Source organism: Alternaria rosae (assembly GCF_020736505.1).
Source record: "Alternaria rosae strain MPI-PUGE-AT-0040 chromosome Unknown BKA58scaffold_1, whole genome shotgun sequence".
NCBI lineage: Eukaryota > Fungi > Ascomycota > Dothideomycetes > Pleosporales > Pleosporaceae > Alternaria > Alternaria rosae.
This window is the reverse complement of record NW_025763570.1, coordinates 1,457,350-1,470,004: the sequence shown is the minus strand read 5'-3', so window position 1 is coordinate 1,470,004 and position 12,655 is coordinate 1,457,350. Positions and strand designations below refer to the sequence as shown.

Here is a 12,655-nt window from a genome sequence, read left to right as displayed (position 1 = left end):
AGCCTCGGTAGTGTGAGAATGCGCTAGGCCGGAAGATTTCTAGCGTGTCGTCCTAGCACGTGCTGGCACTTATGGCTCTGGAGCTCTAGAGCTGTCCTATTCTTGAGCGTGCATACAGATCGTTGGCAAAGAACGGTAGTGGTCTTGGGATGGTGGGTTGTAGCGAAGATGAATTCGTATGAAGACGGGTTCTTGCTACCTAAAGCTGTCGTTGTCATCGACCATTGTTGTCTTACAAATGAGCCTTACTTATTTTCCATACGTCTGTTCAACCGGCACAGCGCCGTTGTCGTCGCTTTCAGTACTTGCCGCATCTGCACTCTTCAAGCCCATGCTGCTAGTATCATAGCCATTAGCTGTGAGATATTCCCTGAACCGCACGTCCTCCTGATCGATTGTATCCTGGCCGATGTGTGGAAGAAGCAATACCAGCCCAGCAGCTACGAAGGCGAGAGTGGAAGCCACAAAGAAGGGATTGCGACCGGCAGCGATTTCATCATCGCCTGCAGCTTTCTGTAGCGCGTCGAGGGCATAGGAGCCAGCGAATGCACCGATCTTGCCCACGGCTGCTGCGATACCGTAGTACTGTCCTCTGTCAAGACGTTAGAAACAAGAGCTTCTCCAAAGATGTGGCAAGATAACGTACCGTATTCCCGTCGCGCAAGTCTTGGAAGCAACCAAACCAATGTTATCGCCCGGTCCAAACTCGCCCAGCGCAAGAAAGACACCATACACCACGACGAACCCAGCGACATTCTCAGGCTTGTTCAACCAAGGATAGCATCCAGCCATGATGAACCCGATAATACCCTGCAAGGTCACGCCGATGAACAGAGTCTTTTTAGGGCCCATGGAAGGCAAATCCGCGACAAAAGCACCAGCAAGGCAACCGGGCATATAGAAGAAATTGATGAGGATGTTCCATGCCAGACTCTTCCACAGCGGTGCCGATTCGCCTAGTAGATTGGCCAAGATGGACGTGGCGTAGATACCAAACGAGTACGCGCTGAAGTCGTAGATGAACCAGATGATGCTGACGATACTGAGGCGGAACCAATAGTACTTGATGATAAGCAACCATGGTGTCTTCGCTTTGGCCAGCGACTCGCGCTTGAACGCCTCAGGCTCCTGTAGCTTCAATCGCAGGTATAGCAGCGAAAGAGGTGGGATGATTCCGATGCCCAGGCAGATACGCCAGGCGGCTCGTAGATGGTCTTCGCCTGTAGCGAGGACAACGACGGTCGCGACGATGGCGCTGATGAAGAATGCTAGGTCGATCTGCACGTTGGTGAAGAGGATAAACCATTTGTTTCGGGTGCCTTGCTTGAGTTCGCCGGTGGATTCTGCACAGCCCACGCTGCCTGCTGGATACTCTCCACCAATACCTGTCACAAGTCAGTATATTTATGGAGAAGAAACAACTGCAGTCTCACGTACCGATTCCGAGGAAGAAACGGTATACAACGAGCGCCGTCAATAATCCACTTGGACTACCTCCAGCTCCGTATGACGCCGTACCTAAGATGGCGAAGAGGATGATGATAATGGTTGACGTAAACAGCGACCACTTCCGAGAAAAGTGATCAGAAGTATACCCGAAGAACAGCATGCCCACGACCGTACCCGCAAAAGTTATACTCGAGACATTTGCTTGGGCCGAAGAGTTCGCATACGAGTCTGGGTAGATTGTCTTGAGCATCGTGTTCACTGGACCGATAATCTAGAAATCCCTGTATCAGCATTTGTATTCTTGCAGTTTAGATCTCGACTCGAATATCTTGGTGGTGCTTTGGAATGGGGATTGTGGTTGTCGCATTGGGAAATGTCTCACTGCCGCTTCTTGGATCGAGTTCTGCGTACATTATTGAGGTAGCCATCGCTGAAAAGACCAGCGCCGCATGCGATAACGGGCCACAATCTTTCCCACCTTCCTTTCTCTGTCTTTGCGACGCTGCCTCTACGTTCGATGTCGCCTTTCGCGTCAGTTGCATTGTACGGGCCTGATTGGGTTTCCGCAGCGGAAGCCATTGTAGTGTCGCGTGTGGCTCAACCAGAATGCGATCAAGCGAGGTGTCGCGTCACGATTGCCAGCGTAGTAGGATAGCAAGAGCGTCGTAGAAGCAGAAGATAAGCTTTCGTAGGCAGACCGCTCAAACTTTAACGGCTCTCACTCAAGATCGATCTACCCTGGTACGGCTGTTGTGCCACTCACTGCAAAAGACCCTGTGATCACCCTTACTCGAAGCCGCATCGGGCTTGGTGCAGTCCTGTCGAAAGCATTGGACCATTCACAATGGAAGAAAGCTTTTCCCAATACTTGTGGCGTAGGATTTGGAGGCCCACGAGCGGCTGTTACTCGATAAAGCAGGTGCATATTTCCGCCGGGAATACCTAGATACCGAGCAAGACAGCCGTTGGGACTACAAATCTATCCAAGGTTACGCGTCCTTTGCCTTCTGGAATACTGTGGCGTTCGGGATTAAGTTCTATTACCGCTCACAAGAAATAGCGGTAATCAGCGGTTGTCAAACATAGAATTCCTCGTGGATATTGAGGGGGAAGTTGCGTCCAGCCTCAAGCTTTGCCATGCTTTATTCAGGCGTCCGAAGCCTCAGCGCGTCGCCCGAACGGGTTAGTAGCACTGACGCCGCTGACGCCGCGCAGAGCTTATCCTGCAGCTGCCGCGTCGAAACGGCATGTGAGCACACGATCTAAAATACGACATTCGATCGGGACAGCAACCCGATAGTTTACCTTAGCGTCGTAATCGAATGTACAGTATCTTACCACCCAGGTGTGTTTGTTTTCGACGAGCAGACTGCGCAGTAGGTACACTACCCATGTACCATGTGCTGCTCTCCATGTGGAGATAAAAGTACCGTAGACGCAAGGCCAAACTTTACACAAGCGGGGCCAAAGCCTCACAGATTTTATGCTTTTAGATGCTCGCTGATGTGTGTGACTGGAAGAAGATGAATGGTCGAGAACTATCCCTTGGCGGACAACCCTCCATTCGACCCAAAACTCCAACGCTCATACAACGGAGAAAGCGCGGTAAGCGGCAAGCAGGAGCAACACGAACAACAGCACCGTGCGCGATTCTATTGAGATCCAACACGGCATCTCTGCGGGGGAACCATCGGTGATTGAATCAGTACAGTATCCATCGACCCCATCGCACTCCTAGTTCGGACCGATAACCATTGTTGCGGCCCCGCGGCGTCTTGGGAGTGCATACCAAGACCGAACGATCCACGTGAGCAAGTCGAACGAAGGTGCCCAATGTGTGAATCGTGAAGAATGAATTAGATGACTACATTGCTACACACTCATCTAATGTATGTGCTGCGTACAAGAAAGATAGATGTTGCATATTGCATTGCTGCAGGGTATCACGCAAAAGACATTACCAAAGACATGTACTAAATCCTTCCCACCTCCGCCCCTTTCCAACATGTGGCTTTTTACTTTTTATCCGACGTCTTGAGGTGCTCGAATGGAACCGAGGATTTCTCAACCGTTGTCGTTACTTGTCCGCGTGAATTCGCCCTGTCCATCTCCATGAACCAGTCGTCACCCTCGCTCTGCGTCAGGCTCTTCGAGCTCCGGTTCTCATTGCTGGGGATGCGGTATAGGTGGCGTGACGATTCTTGACTGGGGCGGCCCGCGAGGTCCATGCCCATTGTTCGGCCTACAGATGAGGCGGTGCTTGGTTTCCGTCCTCCTCCAAAGCCGGTAGTTGGACCGACGGATGAAGCAGTGCTTGGTTTGTGATGATGATGAGTGGATGACTTCTCGCCGGACTTCCGAGGCGGTGCTCGATCAGAAATTGTAGTTACAACGCCCATCTTGCTATCCCCGCCTGACGATTGTATCTTTCGGTCGCTGAGGCTGATGCCGCCGGTGGAGTCGAAGCTATCGTTTCTTGTGACATGTTCGACGTGGATCTGTACCTCGTTGACGACAAAGATCTTGTTGGATGCCAGTGTTGCTATGGCGGGCCAGAAGATGGGTATAGAGGCTGTGATGATGGCAAAGTTGACTTCGAGGACAGCGAAGATGTACACGATGGGTGTATGGAAGGACATGTCTAGGATAGGCTTGGTACCAGCTTTGTTAACAGACATAGCGATCATGCGGCCGACAGCTACGATGACGACACTGGTGAATTGTCAGTAGGAGGCCTTTTTGGGAGCTCATTATCCACTTACACACAGCCCAAGCTAAACAGACCAACTAAGCCTGCTCGGCTTTTACCCGCAATCCTTAGTGTGGTTACGAAAGGGAGGGGTACTAGAAGAACCATAATATCCAGCAAGCAGTTACTAACAGCATGTCCTAAGAACATGTGGAAGAAGTCGGCAGGGTCTTTGCTGCCCCATCCGATGCATGTGCCCTCTAATGTTGGATTCCAGTTCTTACGCACGGGGTTGCAGGGGAAAAGCGCGAGCATGAAGAAGGTCAACCCCCAGAGTGAGCATATCAATATCATGCCCCAGGTGATACGACGTGCGAGTCGATACTGAGCGGTAGTCGTTGAGGGCGCGGCTTCGGCAAAGAGTCGGAGATACTGTATGAGAATGGAGAGTTTGATCAGGGCTGTACTTGCGGTGTACGCAGCATTTGTCGAATAGATGTGCTGAAGCCAACGTTAGCCTGGATAGTCCATGTTATGTCGGGACCAAGTACCTTGAAATATGAAGTTAGATGTTCGGCATCGAGTGTCCACAAATGCAGACCAAGACCATCCTCGGGCACTACAAGTGATTAGTCAACCGCATTGTTCGTGGGATCTCAACAAACATACTCATGCAAACCATGATGTCTCCGATGAAGCTGGCCGTAGCAGCGAGAACAACGAAGACATCATCCCAACCCCAAAGACGTTCCTTGACACGGAACCATAATCGGAAGCTCAATGTAAAGATGGCGAGTGCCTAATAGACTTAGTACATGACGTGTGATGGGATGATTTCTCGATCATCGCACGTACCAGGAAGGCGACAGTGACTCCAAGGATTGTCGCAGGTTCGTTGACGTTTGGCAAATTCGCATTGTCTGGATGGTTTTTCGGATCTTGTAACAGAGCAGTGTCGGTGCTCATGTTTGCGCACTCGATGTGGAGGTATTACGGTAGAGGCGAGCGGGCGTCGTATCGGTTAGCGAATGCGGATATATGTGAAGGTAGTATAGCTAGTTGCGATCAAACTCCATTACATGGTCCCGCCAACGTTCTGGAAAGGTTGAAGATGGACCTGCAAGAGATGGTGTTACAATGGATCCAAATCGAGGCCGCGTTCGAGGCCGCATCAGACGAGGAGGTGTAGTGGTCTAATACGTTAAACGGTGGGTCTCTCGTGCCGAACGTCCAAGTCATGACATGCGTGCGTTGCCCTCCCTACGACACATGGTGCAACCCCTGCTGTCCCGCATGGAGGATCAAAAACGGGGTCGTGCAACTAGCGGCAGGTGAGCCTGTACATGTCCGAACCCCTGCTGTGATAGGTGTGATGGGTTGCAGCGCAAGGGCTTCTCCTACTCGGTCCTTGTGAGACATTAGACACTGGCGTAACTGGCAACGCTTCTTTCGAAGATAGCGTTTGACTAAGCTGGCGACCTATCATTTACACATTCGTCGACGAACTACAACGCGGGGGCGCCGCAGGGGTCCACACTAAGGGGGGCGAAAGCAAGTCATGAAGGTTGTTTGATCGCTTGTCGTTCACCTGTGTTGCAGCCACGAACAGGATGAGGAAAAAGTCGACAAGAGTGCGCGCTATGGTGGCAACAGGACTGTTTGCCGACAGTCGAGTTTGATTGGTACCCCGCAAAACAGCCTTGCAACCTGGTTGCCTGAAACCAGATAGCCCAGAACTTTGTTGCTTAGGTTTGCTTTAGATGCTGAATATATGCCATTTTCTTGATTTTTCTTCTCCTAGCCTTGCTCGAGTTCCTGCAATAGATGCGCCGTAATGTCGCTTCATCACAAACAAAGGAAAGAAAGCCGGCTGGAGACAGGCGAGCCAATAGAGTCCAAGATTTGTGAGCGAGCGTGCAGCCTGTCTTATCCAGGGGATCCTATTGAAGATCAAATCCTTTGCGAAGGAAGCTCCCGTTGGTGGCGTCGGGATGAAGGAGCATGATGTGGAATGAATGGTCGCAGGTCGTTCGAACAGCTACGGTTCGCAAGAGTGGATGACTCGTTTCACGACTCTCCGGGGGGTCCACCACTCTAAGCGAGCAGCTATAGAGCCAGCCCCCCTGCTTGCAAAGTCTCATGGCCTTGATGACAACAGTGGCCATGGAGATCTCGGTGTTGCCGTATGGTTCGCATCGCATTTGAGAGCCGGCCAATGGAAACATAAGTCTAGTTGGACGCGAAGTATACAGTTTGGCGGAGGTTGTAGCTCGAGCGGGCGGGCGACACGGTGCTTTACCGGGCCATGACGCGACGATGGTTCTGTAGCGGCACGGCGGTATTCCAGGAAGCGTCCCGTTTTGTCCCCATGTCCCTTTCCTTTTTAACCTCCTATCCGCCATGGCAGTTCCAGCCTGGGGCCTTCGGGGCAACAAACATTTGAGGACTACGCCTCGGTCAATTATCGGCAAGGGAAGTCTGTAGCGCAGCCCACTGTATCTGATGGCAGTGCTGGGCCTCGTGGAGCGATTCATGGATCTGGCATGTTACGACTTTGCAACACGGTGAATGTGTCGCTATAAGAGAGTTGGACTAAGGGCGTGCTGCATTATGGGTAGGAGATTAAAGAGAACCCACGCCGCAGCCATAACCACGCCCCGCGCCCTGTTTCTACCTCAATGTCGCTTGGTAGTATCGACGCAACCTTGGAATGCAGCTCTCGCATACCGGCAGCCTCTCCGGGTCCATGATGAGGTCAGATGAAAAGCGATGAAACGTGAGGGTGTAGGGGGGTTCACGACTCAACATGGGTGGTGGTAAGCGGCCAGGGTCTGGAAAAAGCATGCGAGATCAACAGGGCAGTTGCCCAACGTCGTCGCATGGCCACACACCCTCCACCTGCCATGAGGCGCAACACCTTATCTAGCTGAAGCCATATTACTCTTTCTCAGCTATACTGAAGAACACAGCTGCCTCGGCATATTTGCTTTCCTATCGCAGTAGAGACATTGAGGAAGACGGCTAACGCTTCGAGGCTCGCAACACCGTGGACCGTGTACCTAAGCAAGCTTGCGATAACGCGGCTGCCGTTCGAGGCCATCGATAAACGCAACATCGCTCCCACTACTGTATCAGAATCCATCCCCGGCATCCTTCGTGATCTCAGAGCGGCTCAGAGCGGTTCGATGGAAAAAGCATAACACTTTCCCGCATTGTATCTGCAACTTCCATCACTCGTCAGATCGACGTGAACGCGTATACCTTTACGGAGCAACATCCATGATGGCAGTGAAACAGCACATCGGAAAATTTGAATCGGACTTTGCGCGACGGCTGGCATACGTGCCGAAACATGGCTTCGTAAACTTGATGGCAGATGTAGTCAAGCGCCCCAGTTCTGCTTCACCGTTTTGTCCGCACTGCCCTGGACCCTGTTCAGACATAGATCCGGTGGCTATCCTCAACGGCGACGGCTAGGACCAAACATGGTTCCGCGGGCAGTAGTTGCCGACCTCAGACCAAGCGATCGATGCAACCAACAGCTAACAGCTAACAGCTAACAGCTATCACAATATCTAGACCAGCAACGATGACCATACCGCTTGTACCCGACCATATACGTTCGCTCCATGTTCCTCTTCACACAAAAGATCGGTATCGATTCTGCGCCTACCTCAGCCTTTCACCACGCGGACTCCACCAGAATGCGGGCCTACAAAGCGTTATCTCGAACAGGCGGTCCTCCGGTATTCTTCTTGAACGAATCCACAAAAGCCCCTCTTGATAATCCACTGTACGACCCAAAAGAAAGTCCACGTTGCGTGACAACGGAAGCGGCAGAACTACCCGACTCATGGTCCGACTGATGTCCCCATCCAGTGGGACGGTCTTCTCCCAAAGGGGTGAGTTGCCGCTTGTGGCTACTCATTTAGGGTGCAAGCAGACGGTGCCAAGACATGGCAGACTTAGCGATGCCCCCGCCTTGGTATTCCTGTCTTCGGGCTTATCATCGCTCAGGCGTTACATACGATTACACTCTGGGTGACGTTATTTTAATCTTGGGGAAAAGTAGGGAGAAGTCGGGGCGATTGCGGTACATCGGCGGGTTTTGCATCGGTGCGAACTGTGTGTGATGAACCTCGTTGCTTTCTGCATAGTAATCCCGCCAAGTATCCGACAGATATTAAAAACACGATTGCTTAATAGTCTGCAACCTCAAAGTAGCGACAAAGCCTAGTGTATTTCTACAATCCAGTATCCTGTACAGCAGGGCAAGGTAATGTCACTCGTCCTGGTCTTTTGGCTGTGTCATCCATCATACGCAAGTAAGCCGATGTATACAGGGAGCTCACACCAGAACAGAATTGACTCCGCAACAGCCCACATGAGGCCAGAAGTAACCCTGCACCCCATTCAAGGGAAAAACTGGACACCTATCTGCGCGAAGTACGACTATTAGAAAACATAGCTGAGCAGGCTACATTACCTCAACAATCTACAGACTCGGAATGTTAGGGCAATGTAGACTTCGGGGCACCTGTCTAGTTTTTCCCTTGCATGGGGTGCCTGCGTGCCATCCTGGAAACTGCCGAACACCCTTTACAATCGTACTAGTTCTGAAGATAAACATCCGCTCTGCAACTCAGGCAGCATCAAGTTTTCTCCACTCTCCACAACCGTGCCCATAACGCGCGATGACATCCTACCGACATAGCACCGCAAGTCCTACCAAATGTATCCCGATGGATCTGTTTGTCTTTGCAGTAGCAGTGGTTTGTGACTTGCTGCCACACATCCGTTTCCGTTAGCGCTACATGATACTCTAAGTCGCGAAATGATCTTGGAGCTGACATGCTTTGTTTGTGGTTTCTAGCAAGCTGATACTGTACCGGTGTTGTTCCAAGTAATCCAAACAACATGCGAACCGAAGATGCACATATCTGGTCTGACTTAAGCTTCTTTGGAAGCAAGAAGAAGAAGGGAAAGAGACATCGCCATAGGAGCCCAGGGTGGAAGTGCGGCAAATAACACGAAGCGTTGAGGGGTAATATCTGATGATGGAAACGCAGATTGGATTGGGACATAACAGGTATCTGAGGTTATAATGATGAAGACTGACAATCGCGATCAAGAAGCGGCAAAGAGAGAAGGGCACGTACGTCTCGAACGATGACATTATATAGGCAACAGGAGTATGGAGCAAATCGAACCGAATGGCGCAAACAGTAACTTGAAAATATCCCATACATCCCATCTCCCAACCCCCTCTCCCACCTCTTCATAATCCCCACGCACTTTATCACGCCTAAGCAGTCTTCCTCCACTGCCCCCAAACCCCCAGCAGCGAACTCGTCGTACCCGCCAAGCCCACAATGCCATCATCCAGATCGACCCAACCCAACGCGGAGCTTGGAATAGTAATATCGCAAAGATCGCTAACCAACTGCACCTTGACAGCATTAAGTTCCTTCTGCAACTTCTTCGTCTCAACCACCTTCTCTGGGTCCGAGGACTGAGTGATGGTCTTGGAGTGCTGGAGCAGGTTGTAGTACTGGTAGAGGCCGGAGGCGATGGAGAAGGAGATGCCGGCGAACCAGGCGCGGTAGCCTTCGCGGAGGAGACGCGGGGCGAAGGAGGATTTGCGGATGGATGTTGCGTCGAGCTGGGTGGTTGTTAGTCTCCCAATCTGTTGTGTCTTATGTTATCGAGGTGCATGTAAACTCACCACACAAGCATTATCACAAAGCATGTAAAACGCATATCCCAACTGCCTGCCCACGGCCGTAAACCTCAGCACAGGGTCCATGCTCTTGGCATCGCTGGCTACAGCCGCAGCGCGGAAGTGCTCGACAAACTTGCCCACGCGCATCAACTTGCGCGTCGCGCCGAAGGTCTTCTTGGTCGCTTCATACGGAGCGATGGTCGAGGCCGGTCGGTTCGTGCGGTACAAGTACCAGGCGAGGAAGCGGGAGAAGTATTGGAGGGTGCGGAGCACTTTGTCGCGTCCGACTGGAAGGGAGAGTTAGTGGGGGGTGTTCATGTTGGGATGTATGATACGGGGGGAGGTGAGACGGGGGTTTCGGAGGTGAAATGGGATGGAATGGCGCGGGTTAGGAGCATTGTATATGTTGGGAATATATGGGGTATGAGAAGAAGAAGCGTACCAGTCGTCGCAACAAACTTCAAATAATGCGACACCGTCGGGTGGTAAACCAAGGCATCTGCAACCATCTTATCGGCCGAGTCGCTGCCCACGAATACGCTTAGTATGTATCGCGAAGGAGAGAAGTCCAGCTTCGAATCGTCGTGTTAATTGTAAGTCGGACTAGGGCGCGCGCTTGCTCTCGAGATGATGAATTCGAGTAAGGAAGGAACGTATGGGGGAGTGTGGTAGTGGAATGCGGAGATGGGTTGCGGAAGCGCAGGGAGTTCGGGCTTTGGTTCTGATGCCATGCCAGGCCCCGTTTGCCGGGGAAAACGCGACCGACCTCGGCAACTCGATCCGCCTGCGTCACGGGCAACGTGATCTGGGGCACGCGTAGGGGCTTACTAGTGACATGTGAATGTTGGCTACATGTAGTATTTTTTATTCAAGCACTCTCTCTACAAGATAGCTTTAACCTCCATCATGTCTCGGGCTTTCTTACATTCTGTTGTCATCGCGACATTTTGCAGCCGACTGGTAAACATCAGGAGCACACGAGACGAGATTTGTATGCAGTGATAGTTCAATGAGCTTGTTTGGCTGTCGCGTAAAGTATGAACATCGGGGAGCCCTTCCAAATCTGACTCACAAACCTGATCTGTCCTGCCATATGAAAATATTATACACGTTGAAGATGACTTTTCCATCATCACCCCAGGCATTCCTGCCAGATCCCAGACGCCGATAATGCTGCCCATCTAAACCTTGTAGAAACAGAATGCATGATAGAAGTCTGCCGCTTCCAATTCCTCTTCCGAAGTCAGGAGTCGGCCAGTCGAGCGATCCCTAACCTTCATTACCTCACTGAGAGGACCCAAGATAGGGTCGTCCTTTTGCTCATCCCAAACCTCCCTGAACGGCTTGCGATACTGCAGCTCGAGGTTGAAGTCTTCTGCCAGCGCTCGGAAAGCTTCCCAGGGAACGACGTACTCGGGCGCCTCAACAGCTTCAGTGAGCCAGTACGAGTACTTCCAGCCAAACGGAGGACGGAATGTGCCATCGGAGGGTGTTTTGCCTGGGAACTTGACGCTGTAGATGCTGTTGCCGAAGCCGAAGCCCTCGTCCTCCACTTCGCCGTCCTCTTGTTCGTCCTGTGTTTTCTCCTTCTCCTTTTCCTTCTCCTTGTTCTTCGACCCGCCTGCCTTGTCGTCGTTCGCGTGCTCGGTATCAGCGGGCTTGGGGCTATCAAGACTCTTCTCCGGGTCCCAGTCATCTTCGTCGTCACTTGCGAATGCGGGGCGGTCATCGTCGTCATCGGCACCGTCCACATCAGGGGGTGCTGTGCCTTTGGCCTTGTGGTGCTCAATGACCTTTTGCGACAGCACGTCCGAGTTGGGTATGCAGCCAATGAAGCGTCCCCCCTTCTTCAGCGCGCCTGCGACATTGCGCAGCATGCCTCTTGCCTTGGACTCGCTCTCAAAAGCGTAGTGCATGCAGAACATCATGGTGACCATGTCCCAACCACCACCGCCCCAGCGCTGGCTCATGGCATTGCCGCCGCCGGCTCCGGGATCGATACCAACCTCCTTGATGATGGGTATGTCGCCTAGCCACTCTCCGAAGCAGTCTTTGGCGTAGAACTCGCCGTGAAACAATCGCCGGTTCTTCCTCTGCATCTGGGCGAATCTGTCCTTGGCCTGCTTGATCGACACATCTGCGGGATCGCATCCAACGTATAGCTCCACCTTCCTCGACTTCTCCCACTTGCCCAGATCTCCGCCCTTTCCGCATCCGACATCGAGAATCTTGAGGTTCCGCTCGTCGCCGATGAATTTCTGGATGATGGAGGATTTGACCCAGTTGTTGAAGCTGCGCAGGCCCTTGATCTTGCTGTCTGTGTTGCGCCATTCGCGGCCTCGCTCCGGGACGGCATTGTAATGCTGCTTGACGACATCGTGCACACCTCTCTGCGCGGCTTCCTGCTGGGCCCTCCTCGCCGCCTCTTCTTCTCTCGCTTGCGCACGCTTTCGGGCGGCTTCGCGATCGGCGGCTGACACTCGGGCACCTGCTCCGGGGCGCTTTCGCTGACGGGGTGGTGACCGTGATGGGGATCTCGAGGGTGAGCGCGCACGCTTTCTGCCTTGGTCGTTGTTCGCCATGTTGTGAAGTTTGGTGGTACGCGTCTGAAGGCCGGCTCCAAGTCCGACGCGTTGGATGAGGATAGGTAGTTTGCAATGGCTTGACTGAGATCTTTCAAGGGCTGTTCCGATGCGAAAATTTGGAATTTAGCCTCGACCGGAAATAGAAAGAAAGACTGAGAAGGTAGAAGGAGCGAGTTAGGTAGCTTCTGTAGTTCTAGTTTCCGCTGGTCT

General features: G+C 52.3%; 4 protein-coding genes across 4 annotated transcripts; all 4 read right to left on the bottom strand.

Moving 5' to 3' along the window:
* Positions 1 to 249: 249 nt before the first annotated feature.
* On the bottom strand, positions 250 to 1,699 carry BKA58DRAFT_396216 (major facilitator superfamily domain-containing protein; the record flags this gene model as incomplete). Its single annotated transcript, XM_046171346.1, has 3 exons — positions 250 to 592; positions 647 to 1,385; positions 1,438 to 1,699. The coding sequence occupies 3 exons, from the start codon at positions 1,697 to 1,699 to the stop codon at positions 250 to 252; spliced, it is 1,344 nt and encodes a 447-aa protein (XP_046030744.1).
* Positions 1,700 to 3,270: 1,571 nt separating this feature from the next.
* On the bottom strand, positions 3,271 to 5,239 carry BKA58DRAFT_9361 (uncharacterized protein). Its single transcript, XM_046176235.1, has 5 exons — positions 4,994 to 5,239; positions 4,808 to 4,937; positions 4,690 to 4,757; positions 4,212 to 4,639; positions 3,271 to 4,161 (listed from the first exon to the last, which is right to left on the bottom strand). Exons 1-5 carry the CDS (start codon positions 5,102 to 5,104, stop codon positions 3,465 to 3,467), a joined length of 1,434 nt encoding a protein of 477 aa, XP_046030743.1. The 5' UTR covers positions 5,105 to 5,239; the 3' UTR covers positions 3,271 to 3,464.
* A 4,204-nt stretch (positions 5,240 to 9,443) lies between these two features.
* BKA58DRAFT_306644 (peroxin-11) lies at positions 9,444 to 10,369 on the bottom strand (the record flags this gene model as incomplete). Its single annotated transcript, XM_046167124.1, has 3 exons — positions 9,444 to 9,800; positions 9,864 to 10,147; positions 10,303 to 10,369. 3 exons carry the CDS (start codon positions 10,367 to 10,369, stop codon positions 9,444 to 9,446), a joined length of 708 nt encoding a protein of 235 aa, XP_046030742.1.
* Positions 10,370 to 10,703: 334 nt separating this feature from the next.
* BKA58DRAFT_372304 (mRNA capping enzyme-domain-containing protein) lies at positions 10,704 to 12,642 on the bottom strand. Its single transcript, XM_046169114.1, has one exon. The coding sequence runs from the start codon at positions 12,440 to 12,442 to the stop codon at positions 11,042 to 11,044; it is 1,401 nt and encodes a 466-aa protein (XP_046030741.1). The 5' UTR covers positions 12,443 to 12,642; the 3' UTR covers positions 10,704 to 11,041.
* Between the last annotated feature and the right edge of the window lie 13 nt (positions 12,643 to 12,655).

Excerpts from the sequence above, each read along its gene's own strand:
- BKA58DRAFT_9361 (XM_046176235.1), bottom strand. The coding sequence starts at position 5,104 with ATGAGCACCGACACTGCTCTGTTACAAGATCCGAAAAACCATCCAGAC. Across the intron at positions 4,758-4,807 it reads AGACATCATGGTTTGCATGA|TGCCCGAGGATGGTCTTGGT; the intron begins GTATGTTTGTTG and ends AATCACTTGTAG. Across the intron at positions 4,162-4,211 it reads CTGTTTAGCTTGGGCTGTGT|TGTCGTCATCGTAGCTGTCG; the intron begins GTAAGTGGATAA and ends ACAATTCACCAG.
- BKA58DRAFT_372304 (XM_046169114.1), bottom strand. The coding sequence starts at position 12,442 with ATGGCGAACAACGACCAAGGCAGAAAGCGTGCGCGCTCACCCTCGAGA.